This window comes from Ictalurus punctatus, chromosome 25 (genome assembly GCF_001660625.3).
Source record: "Ictalurus punctatus breed USDA103 chromosome 25, Coco_2.0, whole genome shotgun sequence".
NCBI lineage: Eukaryota > Metazoa > Chordata > Actinopteri > Siluriformes > Ictaluridae > Ictalurus > Ictalurus punctatus.
In genome coordinates this window covers 14303289-14321835 of record NC_030440.2, presented here as the reverse complement: position 1 = coordinate 14321835, position 18547 = coordinate 14303289, and the positions used below count along the sequence as shown (strand labels likewise).

Here is an 18547-nt window from a genome sequence, read left to right as displayed (position 1 = left end):
GAGTCGACTCTTATTTGTGAGTTGATTCAAGTGATCTGACTCTGAACAGACTCCCGGCAATTATCCACTCTCCAGTTTTCCAGGAAAAGCCTTCTGATATAAGCCTCCATCTAGTGGCCATTGATAGGTCCTTATAAAAAAATTTTTTTTAAATCACATAATTTACATTTACATTTTGAGTTAAAATATAAGAATGGACTATAACTAAAACTAACGATTTAACACCTTGACGAAGAACTAAAACGGGTACAATTTAATGATTCATCCAGTGATAGTGATTTAAAACTATTTGACTCGAACACTGTTTAACCCAAGCGCCAGTATATTTCTGCTTCCCTTCTCACTAGGTCAGGGGAAAATATATCAATTTTGAAGATTTAGACTAGTTTTCGAAACTCAGTTAAAAGTTTGTCGCTGTGTCCTTAACTGTCATCATCACAATTTTTTCCCCTACCCGTTTTGTAAAATTTTGAAGATCCCGCCTCCTGTGCTAGTATTGGCTGTGAGTTCAGCCTTAAAGCGGCTATTGGAAATTGTAGCCAATCCTAACGCAAGACTCTGGAGCCTAGTAGCCAATAATATCGCAGCAGCTAATCCAAACGGAAGAGTTTTGAAAGACGGGCGCGGATTTTCAAAAAAAAAAAAAAAAAAGAAGAGGAAGAAACAGGTTTGTTGCTAGCTGAGTAAAGTTAGCTATCTGACTAAATAATATAATAACGACAAAATATTTAACATTATACCCATATAATATATAAATATGTGTTTATTGCTTGTAATTTCAGTAAAATGGCCGAGATCAAGTCACCGGACGCGTTTAAAACTCCGTGTAAACCGGCGAAGATGAAGAGTCCGGGTAAAACATCATAAACAAATTTTTCTACTTTACTACTTAAAGATTGTATTTTTTTTTGTCGAGTATAGCTTTTATTGTTGTAGCTAATTAGCTAGCTAACACTAGCATCACCTAGTAATGAAGGGCTAGTCCTGGTGACATGGTAGCTAGTTTGCTAAGCACAGTTTTATATTCACGAGTAATTTAACCTTTATAACGCAATTTTATTGATTATTTTATTCAACAGTGTCCTTTAGATATTTTCCAAATAAAAATAAATTGTCACCACTTGCATGGAAAATTATAACGATGGCCATAGTTAGTAGAACAACCAGTAAATAATACAGCCAGTAAAGTAAGTACATTTATTTATGCAAATTAAACACGCAGAAATTTGCATACTACGTAAAAAAAAAAATATATACACATTTCAATGTGAAGACACTCTTGGGAAAGACTTACAGGGCAGTTTGTTGAAATATAATTTCTTTATTGTACAATAAAAACAATATACCTACACTGTTTGATTTAAAAAAAAAAAAAAAAAAGATTTCTGTCTCTGAATATAAGAGGAAAGATTCTGCTAGTTAATGATCTGTGAGATTTAATAAACAGTATTAGTGGAAGTTGAAGCATTGGATGCTGATGTGTTTGAACGGAGTGTACACATGAGGAGGGGAGAGAGTTGGACAGACTAAAACGCTGCTTCGTATACGTACAAGGGAGGAACGTGATGCTTCCATTGTTCGCCTTTTGTTAACAATCTAGTCAGATGACTGTTATGAGTGATGAGACAAGCAATGAACTTTATAGTCAGTGTTGTACAGGGTGTCCCAAAAGTCTCCATACACAGAAGAATTACACATACACTTTTTGAATTTGTTAATAAGTTTGGAAACGGTGTCGTGTGTGTGTGTGTGTGTGTGTGTGTGTGTGTGTGATTTGCTTGGCATGTTTGCTGTTAAAGTATGTTTGCTGTTTTTAAGAATAAACATTCCTGGAGAAAAACAGAAAATGTATACAAGAGCAATCCTAAAAACAAGTTCACTTTGAAGCAAAGCAGTTTCACAAAATGTACTATTTTACTGGCTTCATGACTTTCATGAAAACTGTGCTAGTGGATTGAACAGTTAATTGTATAATACTCAATGGTTAACCCCCCAACCCCCCCTTTCATTGCAGTTAGTGCGTGTGGAACCCCAATCACAATTCCAGCGTCTCCGTTTATGAAGAAGCTCGGCTATGGCACCGGTGTGAACGTCTACCTCATGAACAGGTACGCTTGGTCGAAATCTCTGATTTGATTAGTCGATGGATTGAAGGAACACCGTTAACACCGGACTGTCTCGAAATTGTTTTCAAGAAATGGGAAACAGACTCAGTCGCCGTGGGCCATTAAGAAGATCAGCAGCAAGTGTGCAAACATTCACAAGAACGTGTACCAGAAGCGGTTGTGTGAGGAAGCAGAGATCTTAAAGGAACTGCAACACCCAAATATTGTTGGTAATGATATGTTTCAGTCGCAACTGGACTTTGTGTACATTACAGGAGTCACTTAGATTGTTGCTCCAATTCTTCTTCTTCAATTTTTTTGAATGACAGGTTTTAGAGCTTTCACTACAGCAAAGGATGGCTCCAAGTGTTTGGCAATGGAGTACGGAGGGGAGCAGTCTCTCAATGACCTCATTGAAAAGAGGAGAGAGGCGGGCTTACAGGCCTTCCCAGTTGCCACTATTGAAAAAGTGGCTCTTCATGTAGCTCGTGGTTTGCAGGTACTGACTGCACAGATAAAGCCTTCTTCCTTCCTTTTCCTTCCTTCCATCATTGTCTGACTCAAATGTTTCGACACACCTGATTGTGTGTGTGTGGGGTTTTTTTTTTTTTTTTTTTTTGTCGTCCAATAGTTTTTCATTCCACTGTATAACAAACACTACAATTTTCTCTTTAGTATCTGCACAACGAGAAAAAGCTTCTGCACGGAGACATGAAATCCTGCAACGTCGTCATTAAAGGCGACTTTGACACAATCAAAATCTGCGATGTCGGTGTTTCCCTGAAGTTAGATGAAAATATGCAAGGTAATTAAACCTTAAGCGCAGGCAAAATAAAATTATATATTTTTAAAAAGTCCGTTTGTAATCTGTTTGCTGTGTTTTTCATTTGTGTCTTTGTAGTGAGCGACCCGGAGGCCCACTACATCGGCACCGAGCCGTGGAAACCCAAAGAGGCGCTGGAGGATGGACTAATCACAGACAAAGCGGATATCTTTGCGTATGGGCTCACCCTGTGGGAGATGATGACTCTCTCTGTGCCTCACCTAGAGATGCTGGACAGCGAGGGGGACTGCGGCGATGGTTAGATTCCATTTTTATTTACACTGAACATTTACTACCAAAGCTCAGTAGTGTTCATGCTCATAGACATCTATGTATGTGAAAATGACAGGCATAATAATAATTATTACTAAATTATCATAAATTCTGTTCCATATGATACTTAGGTGATTTTCTATGGAGATGTTTCCTCATGTTGGGAAGGAAAGAAAAAAACTTGTTGAACTTGTCATTCAGTCAGTGAAGGACTTTGGTGTCTGAAGTTTGCACTAGAGCTACTAGACTAACGCAAGATGCTAGGATTTGTATTGTGAAAACTAGCATTGGCTTGATATCATTTACAGAATATTGGTCCTTTACTGTATGTCCATAACGTTTTTTTAGTGAGCTCCTGATTTGAATCAGGTGTGTGAATAACAGTGAAGTGATAATCCAGGACCAGAATAAGGAAATGTTGATTATATGGCCTTTTCTCTATTTGAAATATTTTATAAAGCATCCACTTTTCTCTCCTCTAGACGACTCATTTGACGAGGACGACTTTGATGAGGATGCATATTACGAGAGGCTGGGAACCCGACCACCACTGGACTCTCTGGGCAGCGCCTACCAGAGGATGGTAGAGCTTTTCTGTCTCTGTACTGAAGAAGATCCAAGCAAAAGACCATCAGCTGCTCAGATCGTTCAGGCTCTGGAGTCCAACAGCCAGCTGGATGATGAACGCAGTGAGGTGATTGTTATAGATTAACGTCTGATGGGTCTGCTGTAGTGTTTTCTCACTGTACTGTCAAGTCTGTCTTTGTTTCAGTGTCAATTCTTTCCTGTCCTGTTTTTAAACCTCTCCCTAAAAACTATACAGAATTCACTCTACAGTTATCACCTACAACTTTATTATTATTGGCTTTACTGGATGTAGATTTAGACTTGTGTTCCAGTTATTAAACATTAATGTAATCTGTTTTGGTGTATTTTCTTGAAATTTGAATGGGTAGATTTTTTGTAGATTGTGTCACATTTATTTAGAAGTCTAGCATCGTGCACTTTAGCACTTGCTATACTTATATAGTGAAAGGAGAGTTCTACATGAGTGATGCTGGAAGCCTCAGACAGAAGACAGTTGTCAATCAAGTGTGCTCAATAAAATAGGCCACACCCACAGCGATATCAGATTGGTCTGATTAGCAACTTTTCCACTTTATACCTTTCTGTCGAAGAGAATAGAAGTTTGGTGTCTCAAGCATTTTGTTGTATGCTGATCCTTTAAACAAACAAGAAATTGTCAAGCTGAAGCCTTTCTGAAAACCTTAGCAGGAGGTACATACAGAGGTAGCTGGAATACAGCATGGGAATCTGGACTGCAGTGATGACTGAATTAAACACATTCCTATTAACACCAGTAAACTGATTAATCCTGTTTGTACACAGGAACCAAAATCCATCTACGGCCCTTTAGAATGTCCTTCAAGCGGAACCCTTAAAATCCATGTGAAACCCCCTTTAAGGATGCCAAATACTTAACTATCCAGAGAACCCATGAGGAACACTGATTTTTAAGAGTGTACAGCAGGCTAGTGTTTCTGCTTTTGCCTTTCATGAGACAGTCCAGACCTGGCCAAGAGCCAGATACTGGACATGTAGGAACTGATTAGCGATGGTGTTGGGGCTGTAATGGAGATTCAAGGATTATTACCACATGTGGCACTCATCACACACACACTTAGCAGCAACATTTTATTTAAAATATTTACAAATAAAGACTGCACATAAGTCATTTACACCAGCAGATTGTTCTCAAAACATGAGGACCTGATGACTCCAACTACTCCAAATGATATCTTTAAAACAGGAGATAAAACAACTTTGTCTGAATTTTGCTTCTTACTCATCACTGGATGCCTAATGAAAAGTGTGTGCATGTTTAAATAACTGCATGTGATTTCACTTGTATTTGTATTTAAAAGAAATAGTTTTATACGTGTATATACACACAGATTTATGAAACTGTACAGATTGGATTGCTGAGCCAAACCTATTTCAAGGCAACATGTCAGGTTGTCTTTTTTTTTTTTTTTTTTTAACCAACTGTTCCATTAAATGCATGTTGGCAAAAGCATCTATTAGCACAGAATTAAATGGTTAAACACATTATAAAGCAAAACAGCAGCAAGTCATTTCTCAGTCTAAAAAGGATAACACACAGTGAGCAAACCATGTTTACAAAAACTAGCCAATGAAGTTGTAGACCAGAAACCTGGGAGTTTCACAGTACTTCGTTGCAAAGAGCTTGCCATCAGGAGTGGGGTCGGAGAAGGCGATTTCTTCTTTATTCAGTGGGCTTCCGTACATGAATGATCCCCTGAAACAAGATAGAAGTAAGAAGTTAAATCAAAGTCCCTTATTGTTCACACACACAAAAATGGACATATGCTTTAGATCTGTCTACATGTTGATACTTAAGAAGAGTTTATATAGCAAGTGAATAGTAATTGTTTTAATAGACATTTATACAACAGTTAGTTCTAGTCCATTAATCTGATATACAGCGGTGTTTGAAGAGCGCTTACGTTTCCTAAGTGCACTGGGACGTTTCACTCTGCTTGTCTGTGTACACAACTGAAAATTCCACTTCCTACCTACTGCAGTCCCATTACTTCAGCAGTGAACATGGCAAATATAAATACTTTTCAGGAATATAGCTTTTGAATTAAAAAAAGTATTTTATTTACTGACAATGCACACTACTGGCCAAAAGTTTACACACACTCATTTTCCCCACATTTTATTATAATAATAATAATAATAATAATAATAATAATAATAATAATAAAGTCATTAAAACTCTGGAGTAACACAAATGGAACTATGGGAATTATGTTGTGATAAAAAATCCAAAATAAAACCAAAATAAATATTTTAGCATCTTCAGAGTAAACATGCTTGTTGCCTAGAACTTCCAGAAATGTATTCTTGGCGTTTTCTCAACCGATTTCTTGAGGAATTTCCCTGAGATGATTCTTAAACAGTATTAAAGGAGTTCACACCTACACTGGACTCTTATCGCCTGCTTTTCGGAATATTTCTCCGAGTCGTCTATTTAAAAAAATATTTTTGTAAATAAAATGTTAGTTTTCTAATGAAAGAAATGTGTATGTTGGCATGATTACATTTTTGTCTACGACGATTTCAAACATTTAATCATACACCTTCAGATCAAAAGGTTTTTAACATCATGAGAAACATTTCAGTCAAGTGACCACAAACTTTTGACCAATAGTGTAGATAGAGTGTCCATAAAAGAGAGGTCTCTCACGAGGAATTTCCCTCCCCCTCCCCCCAAAGACACACGTTGATTGGTGGACGGTTAAAATATAAAAGCTTGTCAGATGAAAAGGAAGAAGAGACACCAATTTCACCAGAAGCACCTTTAACAGGAATGTATAATATAACGTAAAGCTATCTTGCTAGAAGGGGAGTGTAGCTTCTTTGAGATCTGTTTCCACTTACTGAGCAAAAACAAACAGAACATTTGGCAATGTGTCCAAAAGTTCTTGTTTATAGAACTGTTGTATAAAAGCAATAATCACACTCCCGATCATGGTTGGAAAATTACTGCAGTACGAGGACTAAAAATATATATATATATATATATATATATATATATATATATATATATATGGAAAATAATCAACTTTGGGGTGATAATAACCTCACATCATGCTTTATTGATTGTTCTCCTATAACAGCATGCTAAACAGCAATACTAAAACTACTACATGTTCATCCTTTTCCCGTGCAGCAGTCGTGTTCATACACCTGCTAGAGGGCCAGAAACAAACAATCGTATAACTCGGGAAATCAACATAAAAGTTGTGTACCAAGTATTTTAAGAGATGCTGGTAGGTATGTACCTGACGGTGTCTAGCAGACGTGTGGCGATGCCCTTTCTCCTCATCAGGCTGAACACCCAGATTCGACTCACTCCACAGATGGCCTTCTCCGGCATGGTGGAGCAGCACCAGGCTCTGTGGCGCTCCATGAAGTCGTCCTTGGTCATGTCCTTGGGCTTATCTGGCTGTACCAGCACTCTGAACGCCTGCAATCCAAAGCCTCTATAGAATTACACTTTAATCATAAAGCTGGCTGCTGGAATAAAAAGCACAGATTATGATACGTTTCCGTTTGATCTGTGCTCTTCTTGTCAGCTTATTTCTCCTCCGTGATTTTCCACTCCACATTCGAAGTTAACATTTACAGCCAACACAAAGCTGATAAGAAACCTAAATAATTACTAACTGCAATATTACAACTTCACAAAAACATCTTTATTTACATTAACAAGCTCAGGTGTTGCATTATGATTCAATGCCTCATTAGTGAATTAACCTGATCATGAAGAACAGAAACTACTAAAATATAGGACAGATTAAAATGAACTTCACAACAAGACTTTAGCAGTTAGGCTAAAGCAGTGCAAGTTTTCGTGCTTACGGTTTGGTCTTTGTGCCACTCGAGCTAGATACAGATTAATTAGACATAATTTACCAATTATGTACAAAATGAACATACAAAAATGAATACTACTTATTACTATAAATATGTATGAAAGGAACAGTAATGACCAAAACGTGGTAATATGAGACTTGGCACATATGGGAAGATCTGATCATTGACAGGTACTTCGTGGAAGTGAGCATCACTACTAACGCTTACACACCTGTCTTATGGGCTCTGCCACCAGGCAGCCCACCACCATCTTGTCACTGTTGATGAACAGGTAGGTTTTGGCAGCACTGGGGCTGCTGAGGTTGACTTGCTGAAATCCCAGCTCACTATCTGCAATACGTCTCACGTCCTCTGCCTGAAAGCAGACATCACAGGTCAGACAGGTTCATTTAACCCCACTGGAGGGACAAATAAATAGTGCAGGCCAAGTCTTTAGAGTTTACAGCAAGAAAATGCATTTTAATATCCTCTATAAACACTACCTTAATTTAAAATACAAATTTATTAGTAATGAAACCATAAAACTCTTATCATGTCTGACCAGGTGGTGGGTAAACAGGAGAACCCACAATAAACTCACTATTCTCTTCCAGATTTACAAACAGCTATATAATTAATATAATATAATATAATATAATATAATATAATATAATATAATATAATATATAATTCCTGGTTTATCCTTCTTATGTTTATATAGACATGTTTATATTTCCACGTGCACACTCGACCCTGCTCTGCCCACTTTTTGGGGGCTTTCCACTGTGGATAGTACCCGGTACTTTTTAGTACCACCTCAGTCGAGGTTCCAAGCGAGCCGAGACTAAATGTGAGCCACGCACTGAGCAAGTAGGGAATTCTCCTTAATGAGTGGTTCTGTATTGTGCCTGAATAAACATGCGTCATTTAATACATACACTGCGCATGGTAAGATTCTGTCAATGGAAAATTATGTATCGTTTATCCCATTACAGATATAAAATTATAACAAAATTATTGTGTCTTAGATTTTAACATTTCGCTCGTTACTGATTTCCAATCAGGCGTTTATCAGTCACTCCTGTCGTGGCTGAATCTAACTTAGACATATAGAGCATTACGCAGGTTCTAGAGCGCTGTTATTTTACATCCTTAATAGGGTCCGTGTTCAATGAACAGGAAAGGCATTTGGAATGCGGCCTGACCGTGCATTTGTACAGGGCTTCAATAATAACATTATTCCTGTGTGAAGGCGAGTGGAAGATGGCACTCGCATTGAGGCAGTACTAAACCGCAGCGGAAAAGCAAGCAAAGAAAAGTAAAGCGAGCCAGGCGAACTGTGCGGTGTCAAAACATCCTAAATGTAACCTCTGTAATAAAAATGCAACAAATAAATAAATAAATAAACCTGAACAGAACATAAGGCTTAACGATGGACTCTTTAATACTGAACACACCCCCACATACCTTTTTAGTTGCATACTTTGGGTCGTCAGGAAGAACAAGGATGATTTTACCATCCCAGAATTCAGCCATAACCCTTTCCTTCTTCCAGCCCTTCATGGAACGACACAAGCAAAATCAATACTCAGTAAAAACATTACATATTTGCATGTCTGTATATTGTAACGGTATGTTCCATTTCTTTTTGTCCGGCTCTCGGATCCGGAGCCTATTCCGGGACCACCGAGTGTGAGGCGTGAATACACTCTGGAACAAACCCTTACATACATTCCCTCCTTGGGGCAATTTTGACCTACTTGCACGGTATTGGGAGGTAGAAGGAACATGGAGAACCTAGTGGAAACCTGTAATGGACATGGGGAGAACTCCATCTCGAAAGTAACTAGAGCTCTGGATTGAACTGGGGATGCTGGAACTGTGAGGCAGCAACATTACCACAATGTACCACCATGCCACCCTCCACAAACCCAACAATAAGATCATTAGAAAAGCTATTATAAAGGTTAGGGTTAGGTTCTAGCTGTAGCGGTCTAGAACCAAGATTTTCTTCTCTTCAGTTTGAGGTGGACACGGAGGCTTGAAGCACTACCTTTAACAGCTCTGTGCTGACAGATTGTATAAGTCTTATTTGTATGCGGCGTTAAAACGTCTTCCAAGTCGACGCAAATGTATTTCGAGAAGAGTGTTTCCTCACCACAAACTTGATGGTGTCGAGGAAGCGCTGGTGGAACTGCGTGTGCTGGAAGTTATCCTCTGGACTATCTGTGCTATAAAGCATGCCACACGAATTACACGTCGTGGCACCGAACTGCTTCTGCCCGGCGTCCTGTTCAGAAAGAGAGGATCTTTCAGCTTACCCGGGATAAACCCGCTGCTTTTTCCGCTTACTTACAATCACTCCGACTCACAATGACCAGCTGATCTTCATCGTTCTGCTTCTTCGTCTCCTTCTTCCTCCTGGAGCTCCTTTCCTTAACCAAGACAGATGGAGTGCTGCGGTTCAGAGGCGAGGACAGACCACGCTTCTTCTGAGACCTACGACAGAAAATACTATTAAAGATTAACAAAGGGCATTCCTCATAACCAGACATATAACGTCACTGACCTTGTAACGACCTTGATCAGCAACACAGTGTAGTTTAGCATGCAAGACTGAACACAACTCAGATTTCCACACCCTGTTTTAGGTTTCCATGTTGTGTTTGTGCAAGTGTTGCTTTGTTTACTCCCGTTTTCACTCACCAGCGTGTCTTTCGCTTAAAAGCGTGTACACGTCTCACTCTCGTTTCCTTTTGCAACATCCAAATTTATTATAAAAATTGACTTAATAAAAATTAAAACTACACAACAAAACATGTTCGATCTGCCTGTGTTGGCATAGGCACGTTGCCATAGAAGCGACTCGCTTCTGCGAACATTTTCGCATACACTGCCGGTCAAAAGTTTGTGGACACTTGACAAATGTTTCATGATCTTAAAAATTTTGTTCATCTGAAGGTGTATAATTAAATGTTTGAAATTGGTGTTGCAGACAAAAATGCTGACGTACTCATTTCATTAGAAAACTAACATTTTATTTACAAAAAAATATATTGTTTAAATGGAGAACTTGGAGCGTAATCTTCCGAAAAGCAGCCGATGAGAGTCCAGCGTACTAGATAACATTCAGACGGAGACACGGACACCGTGCGCTCACACAGACTTTGACTTTCTGATAAATCTATTTTACCTTCTGGAGCCGAAGATGGGGTACATGGCTGACGTTTCTGAGAAGACAAGAAAAAAAACTTGTCATTACTTGTCAAATCAAAACATTAGTTTGTTTTAGGAGCAGGTGGAACTTACCGTTATCCGAACAGCTGCTGTTATTTGAGGCGCTAATTTCACTGATGTCCAGCTCTGTGTCCGAACCAGGATCGACAGGTGTGTCCTAAAAAGGTTTTTGTTTTTTTTTAACGTAAGAACCATTCAAGTGACAAAGTCAATTGAGCTTAAAGCATCCAGCTGGCATTGTGTATAATTTTGCTTAATAAGTTTTACAAAATACACAATTAATAAAGAAATTTCTGCACACCAAGGTTAACCTGCTCGTTTTTCATCTGTGACATCCTTTTGTCCATTTTTACACACAACAATTAGGACTAATCTGTCTCACAGCTCTGATACAAAACTAACAAAGAACCGAGTCATTCTCCCCCCCCAAATGTACTCGGACATCACTATGACAACCAGGACCGTGATACGAGACTTACCTGGTGATCAGTGTTGGGGATTAAGGATTTGATTGGTGAACGAGGTTTCGTGACGACCTCAGCGGCGGTCTGTGAAAGACTGTGCGAGCTCAAGGGCTGAGGACGTCGTGTCGTGGTATCTATTCCCTCGGACACACCACAGTCCCCGGGTTTAGATGACAGCTGAGGGTTCGGTTTAGGTTTGTGAATAAAAACAGCCCGGCGCACCGGAGAGCGGTCTCTCTGTGCTAGAGCCACGCCCTTCTCCGCTGCAGGTTTCTGACAGTTGGCTTGTTTCGGCTTCGGTTTCACGGCTTGAGGCTTGTACATGGACGCTGGCTTTTTTCCGGTCCCGAAGAAAGCAGCACCGATGACGATCCGGGGTTTGTTTTTGGATTTCAAACTGCCAAACGTGATCGAGGCCTGCTTCTTCACTTCCAGCGCGTTTGTGGAGGAATCCGCTTTCGTGCTCCAGTTGGGTTTAGGCGCGAAGTAGCCCTTTAGGTTGGATTTCTGCGCTCTCGGTTTCTCCTTTTTAGGCTTTCTGGGTTTGACGTTGCCCCGTGACGGGACGTGAGCGCTCGGCTGATCCGGGTTCGAGGGAGGCGACTTGGTTTCCTTGAGCACCTTCCTTTCGAGTGGTGTGAGGTACAGGGGTTTCTGCTTGCTGTAAAACGACCCTGCTCCGAGTATAGCTTTGGAAGGAGATGCTCTTTTAGGAGGAGACTCCAACGTTGATGTGCGCGCCAACTTTCTAGGTGCACGGGGAGAGCACGATGGGGAACGCATCCTTTCGGGGGAATTCAGCAGAGACGGGTGGTTCTCCTTCAGCCGAGTTAAAGCTTTCTTCTTCGCTGGATTACTGGGAGGGAGATTATACAGCTTTAGTGGGATCAGGAGAAAAACAACAACAAGATGTATGTACACGATATCTGGAAAAATCAGGAACTACTGTGACTAAAAAACTACATGTCCTTAATTTTGTATGTGTTACTTACAAACACATGATTTACATTACATTTCGCCGTATCCCATTTTTGCCGATTTCTCTCCACATATCCGGAATGGTTCCTGACTTTTCAGACACCGTGTAGAATAATAACATCATTACTATTATTATTTTTATTATTATTCACACCTTTCAGCATTCGGAGAGCTCGGTTTTCTCTTCTTTGATGTCCTGGTTGACATTTTCATGTCGCCTGTAGCAAAAAGGGAATAAAACCAAAAACCTTTGACTTCAGCTGGCACCAAAAGCACCGAGGTAGAACGACACGAGTCCGATATTACAGATTTCAGCATTACATCACCGTGTCGGTGTACAAGTTATTTTTTTAAAAAGAGAACAAACACGCACAACAGACAATTATACAGTTAGACAAGGATGCATATGGAAACTGTTTGAAGAAGGGAACTCAATTTAGCCCTAAACTGTACATCTACTTTCTTACTTTAACCTGATAAATGCATCCATTTTAAGATTGACAGCAGTTCTGGCTGCAAGGTTTATTTTAGTGTACTTTCTCTGACATGTTATCACTTCAATAGTATGAACTTACACGTGTTGGACAAGTGCTCCACACAGACAGGTTTCAAAGAATGTTTAATTGTTGATATGGTGAAATTTTCTGTAAGAAGTGGTTTGCGTAACATTTTAGGAAGGAGTCTCCAGTAACAGCTTTACTTCCGAATAAAGTTTTCCGACAATAAACATATCTGCACTTTATCCCCGCTGCAGTCAGACTGTTGTTGCCACCCATTTTTATATCCTTAAATTAGATATTTTTTAAAAAACACTTTTCCTTTTCTATCTGCATACAAGTCAATTCTAGTCTGTGTAAACGGCATGTTGTGTCACAGACAGTCGGAAAAAAGCATTTTGCTACACGTCGTACTGTGCATGGTCATGTGTGTGTGTGTGTGTATGTATGTGAGACAAATAAAATGAGAATTTGTAAAGTCATCAAGATGTAGGATTTTGAAAGGTTGCGGTCTCTCAGTAACGTAACATGCTGTGGGGTTTTCTTTTCCTTTGTTTTATTAACTTTAAGAGAGCAAAGAAAGAAGCTGGTGATGGTACGACTGTTTATAGCCATTAAAATGTAAGCGATAACAGGAACTGACTTGTGTCAGGGACGTTCTACGACATTGAACTAAAACTACATTAGATCACACAACCCGTATTTGATTACTTTCCTATAACAGCACTCCTCATCCTGTACTTAGCGGCCCGTACAGGATTTTGGAGAGTTTTTCGGGAGATTGTTGTGGCAAAAAAATGCTTGATTTTCTGCGGCTTTTTGCAAAATTTGCGATGCAATTTGCAGAGACTTTTTTTTTGGCGTGTGGAAAACTACATGAATTGGCGAAATTGCAATTTGCATGAACGTGTTTCGCATGTGATGTTTGTTGGTAAATGAGGCTTTTTAGCTGTACTCATGTACGACACGTGAATAGACGAGGGCTTTGGCTTTATGTGCATTGTGATGATGTCACATGATCACTCGGGCCCAAAATCTCCAGAAAATTAAGAGACAGGGGGGTGTAAACTTTTGAACAGGATGATGATAAAATATTAATATATAATATTCCTATGACAGTTTTTTCACATGGACATTTTTGTCCTTTATGGACGTGAGTGGCAGGTTTATTTAAATATATCCCATACACACACACACACACACACATATACATACACACACACATATACATACATATATACACATATATATATACACACACACACATTTTATATATATATATATATATATATATATATATATATATATATATATATATATATATATATATATATATATACACACACACACATATACATACACGCGCGCACACCACTGAATAAAAATGATGAATGCATCCAAATTAACGTTGTTGTTAATCAGACATATCAAAGACTGTAATAATCAAAGAAATGATTATGCTTAGCATCTAGTACATGTAAAATAATTACTATTTTCCATTTTTTTCCATTTTAAAAAACCAAACATCTGTGACATTATATAAACAACCCAGCATTTAAAGGGTTATAATTCTGAAAATGAATGAATCAAAGTTAAAGAAAGTGGGAAAAAAAAATATTAAGATATAGTATTTTTAACATTTATCAACCTTTATGGACCCGAGTGTAACTTGTTAATTGATGCATAAGGGTTAAGGGTGTTGATTTGGGTTTTGAACTCTAATCACTAGTTCAGAGTCTTAAATAAACAAACAAACTCAGTGAGGTGTTTGCTTCCAGTGCAGATTAACTGAAGCTGATGTGAAGACGGAAAACTGACTCCTAATGTTTTCTGTAGGTATTTAGACCATGTAAAGAAGACTGAACTAAGCAGTAATGTTATTTTATTTAAAATAAATAAATAAACGAGTAGTCATAAAGCAGCTAGCGCATTCGACCTCACTTTTATTTTTTTTATAATGCTAGCTAGCTCACAGTCGACTTCAAATTTGACCGGGTTTTCTGTTCTGGGTCTCTACATTGCTCAGTACTTATTCTAAATAAAGATAATGCTATAGATATGGGAGGTGGAATAAGATATTTATGGCTGTAGACGGCAGTTAATGGCGGTGTTTGACTGACTGTGAGGTAAAATGTTTCGGCTAGCGAGGAAGGCGAACATGACGCGCGCGCGAATAACACCAGTCAGCTCTAGCTGTGAAAGAGACGTTAATAACTGAACAAACACACCGAGATAAAGCGAGTTAAACGTGTTGTGGTGGAATAATAATAGTAATAATACTAATAAAACACTTACTGGGATAATCCGATGATTAAACTCGGTTCAATTTAACTCTTAAAATAAACCTCCTATATATCCGTGAAGTTGCTCTCTCACTCGCGCGCTCTGACAATTCTGGCTTTTGAACCGCGCGCCAAACTCGGCGATACGACTTCCGACGACTTGATTGTAGAGGTGATTTCAGAATAAAAGTCCCAGTAGCCCAAATGTGAGGAATATATATATATATATATATATATATATATATATATATATATATATATATATATATATATATATATATATATATATATATATATTACACAGTAAAAGTGGACCCAAGTACAATATAAATGGAGTAAAAACTGGTCAGCAAGTAATGTTTTTAACTGCCAAATAAGGTAAAGGAAATTCATTTTTAAAATACTTAAAATAATAATAATAATAATAATAATAATAATAATAATAATAATAAAAACAAGCTAAATGGAGTAGCGCAGGTATGACGTAATTTTGTATGCCAAAACCCGGAAACGAGTTAGCATTATAGCCCTTCCGGTTCCATCCTCCCAAAGTCAGAGGGTTTATTGAATGGGATTTTGGTTAAAACCCTGAAATAAGGTCTGTGGTGAACACAAGCTCAAAATATTTCCACGTTTCATTCTACGACATAAAATACACAAGTAAAACCCCACTGATGATTTTTGAAAGCTTTCGCGTGTACTGAAAAAGACGGTTGCTAACATGATACTAAATTGGAGTACAGAGGTTGTCGGGGACAATAAACGTCATCATGCCGAACAGGAAAAAAAGATAAATGGTGGTGACGTTGAAGTCGAGCGACCGTGGTGTAGTTCGTTTATAGCATACTTTTTAAAATTATTATTATTATTCCTGGCGACTATATTTAGCCTTCAAACTTCATAGAGGTTTTGTTCATTTGTGATAATTATCTTAATGGACAAACCGTGTAAGTATTGTAAACATTTGTCGATCACAGAGCTTAGTTTTTTGCGATAATCCAAAAACCTATGGGGAAATTGGGTCTTTGTCGAGGGAACCAGTGTGATGCTAACTTCCGGATTCCGGTACAAAATGACGTCATCCCTGCAGCACTCTATATGCATGAATAGTAAACTATAGCACACTAAAACGACCAAAATGGAAAATAAAATAGCAAAATGAATGAAAGTTGTTTGAGAATGTGTCAGAAATGTGGGAGCTCTTTTGATTTCTGTGCAATTGAAATGTAAAAGGGGACGACGACGACAACAACCAGTAGCCGTGCGGTCGGAAATGACCTTAGCACAGCTGATGTTTGATTCACTTCCGGTGTCAGTTTTGTCAGTGCTCGTAGCACGCTAGCTGCTAGGTAATGTTGAACGCGAGTGTTTACTGTTTGTGTTCACACCTGTCTCTTCTTTGATCGGAGCTGTTTTCTTCAAGCGCAGAAACATGGTTTTCTACTTCACCAGCGCCGGTGAGTGCTATTTTAGATCTGAAGAGAAGAGCTGGCGGGATCTGAGAGCAATATAAGCGGTATTTATCCACTCTAGCGAATAAGTCCCGCCTCCTATGCTACGATTGGCTAAAGGTAACCTTGTCTGTGCCGCGATTGGCTAAAGGTAGCCTTGTCTGTGCCGCGATTGGCTAATGAAAGTGTTCATCTCGGAATATGGACAAGGGAGAAATTACCTAGGATAGGGAGATTTGTGAAATAGCTGCTTATCTTAAACCACGAAGAATTAAGATTATAGATTGAGAAGAAGCATTGTTACTGTTTCTACCTCAGCGTTGATTATTTTCCTATAACTGCATGTCCAGAAATGTTGTATTCCTCTTGTACTACATCAGGATTTCAGCAGAGCTGTGGTAGTATACGTGTGTTATAGGAAACATTTACCTGTCTAAGGAAGCCTTTATGGTTTATGCTGAACAGGTTTTTTTTTTATTTTTCTCCATCTCGTTTGCAGTTCTCACACCCGCCTATACCATCTACATGGGGAAGGACAAATATGAAAGTAAGTGCTCGTTCTCTCACATGAACTTTTGTGTTCTTCTTCTTTCACGGTTGTACTTTAGTGACTGCAGTTTTCTTTTCTCAACAGATGAAGATCTCATAAAATACGGATGGCCGGAGGATATTTGGTAAGGAAACCATGGTCTCGAGACTTTCCAAAGTTTAAAAACTTGTTTTTGATTTAAATATGTTAATACTGTGTCCCCATTAATTTAAACTCAACTTAAGCTCATTGCATCCCTGCTGAAAAAATCCAATAGAAACTATCGCAGAAATTCTAATGGTTTCCACTACAAATACCATCACAAACCATCAACTAACCATTAAAACCATTACCATTATTGGTCCTTAATGGTATCCACCAATAGAAGGTAACAAATTACCAGTAGAGACCCACAGGGACCATTACAGTTTCCATTAAAACCATTACAAATTCTATGAGGGTTTCTGTTGTTTTTTCAGCAGGGATGCACTGTTAATTTCATGTGTCATTCTATGTACATTTTCATGAAGGGTGCCGATAATTCTGGAGTTCACCTTCAATGAGCTCAAGGCTTAACCATAAGCTTAAGTCACGCTCAATGGAGATAAAATGTAAACAGCGATCTTTTGTGTTTCAGGTTTCACGTGGATAAACTCTCCTCTGCACACGTATACCTGAGAATGCCCAAGGTAAAGTTTTTAATTTATATAACTATACATAAAGCTCTGTGTTTCTTGTCCTAATAGGATTTTAATTAAATTTGTTTTTCTTTGCATAAAAGGGAAAGACGATAGACGACATACCCAAAGAGGTCCTGATCGACTGTGCACAGCTCGTAAAGAACAACAGCATTCAAGGTAAAGCTTCTTATAATGTTTATTTGACAGAATAAATGCTGAGTCATGTTTATGTTTAGAGCATCTGTAATAGAAAAGCATTCATTTGGATCAAAATCACGTGATGCCATTCCACTCTTACAAACTGCAGCAAATGCTACTATCATCAAATGTTTATAAAATAATAATAATAATAATAATAATAATAATAATATAAAAAAACACAAGCATACTAATTGATCTTTGGCGTATTTAAAAATGTAAAAATTTCTCACCAGAGTTCCAAAAATTTCAGTAATGCTGATTTTCTTAGTACACACATGCATGTTGATAAATTTCAATGAGCTATAAATTATAGAGCGTGATCACAGCACTGCAAACTCCACAAAAGGCAAAGCTCGCAGAGCTGAGAATGACAAAACGACAAGTAAACAGTGAAAGATGCCAAAATGTAGCATGCGCTAAATCTTCCAGTAATGCAGCTCAGCCACTGCAGCATGTCAGCTACTGCAGACACACAATTACGGTTCATCCTTTTATAGGGTGCCATTACTTTTATCCTCATTGAATGGCTAGTCTTATTTGTCTCTCTTTTTGGATTTGTTTTGAATTACTTAATGATTTTC

The 18547-nt window shown here is 38.4% G+C and overlaps 3 protein-coding genes across 6 annotated transcripts in view; 2 read left to right on the top strand and 1 right to left on the bottom strand.

The window, feature by feature from the left end:
• Positions 1–598: 598 nt before the first annotated feature.
• Positions 599–4122, top strand: pbk (PDZ binding kinase). Its single transcript, NM_001200416.1, is given in 8 exon segments — positions 599–667; positions 783–853; positions 2015–2108; positions 2196–2335; positions 2435–2604; positions 2781–2910; positions 3007–3186; positions 3684–4122. Coding segments are annotated over 7 exon segments (1011 nt in total). The 5' UTR covers positions 599–667; positions 783–786; the 3' UTR covers positions 3914–4122.
• A 760-nt stretch (positions 4123–4882) lies between these two features.
• Positions 4883–16628, bottom strand: esco2 (establishment of sister chromatid cohesion N-acetyltransferase 2). Of its 3 annotated transcripts, XM_017456197.3 has the most exons (12): positions 16050–16117; positions 15119–15264; positions 12481–12544; positions 11364–12204; positions 10957–11041; positions 10841–10877; positions 10020–10146; positions 9806–9937; positions 9115–9204; positions 7880–8023; positions 7074–7258; positions 4883–5521 (listed from the first exon to the last, which is right to left on the bottom strand). In XM_017456197.3, exons 3-12 carry the CDS (start codon positions 12537–12539, stop codon positions 5389–5391), a joined length of 1833 nt encoding a protein of 610 aa, XP_017311686.1. In that variant the 5' UTR covers positions 12540–12544; positions 15119–15264; positions 16050–16117; the 3' UTR covers positions 4883–5388. The 3 variants fall into 3 exon arrangements, with proteins under 3 accessions (XP_017311686.1, XP_053531585.1, XP_047006754.1); XM_053675610.1 differs by lacking the exons at positions 15119–15264; positions 16050–16117 and adding an exon at positions 16494–16628; XM_047150798.2 differs by lacking the exons at positions 12481–12544; positions 15119–15264; positions 16050–16117 and adding an exon at positions 12341–12458.
• The window catches only part of ccdc25 (coiled-coil domain containing 25), a 7495-nt gene continuing 5333 nt past the window's right edge, over positions 16386–18547 (top strand). The window contains exons 1-5 of one of the 2 annotated variants that reach the window (XM_017456199.3): positions 16386–16562; positions 17056–17103; positions 17191–17230; positions 17723–17774; positions 17867–17942. In XM_017456199.3, coding sequence (XP_017311688.1) covers positions 16538–16562; positions 17056–17103; positions 17191–17230; positions 17723–17774; positions 17867–17942 — 241 coding nt within the window. In that variant the 5' untranslated portion in view covers positions 16386–16537. Of the gene's footprint in view, positions 16563–16893; positions 16955–17055; positions 17104–17190; positions 17231–17722; positions 17775–17866; positions 17943–18547 lie in introns of those variants that run through there. The other variant, XM_017456198.3, reaches the window with a different exon arrangement.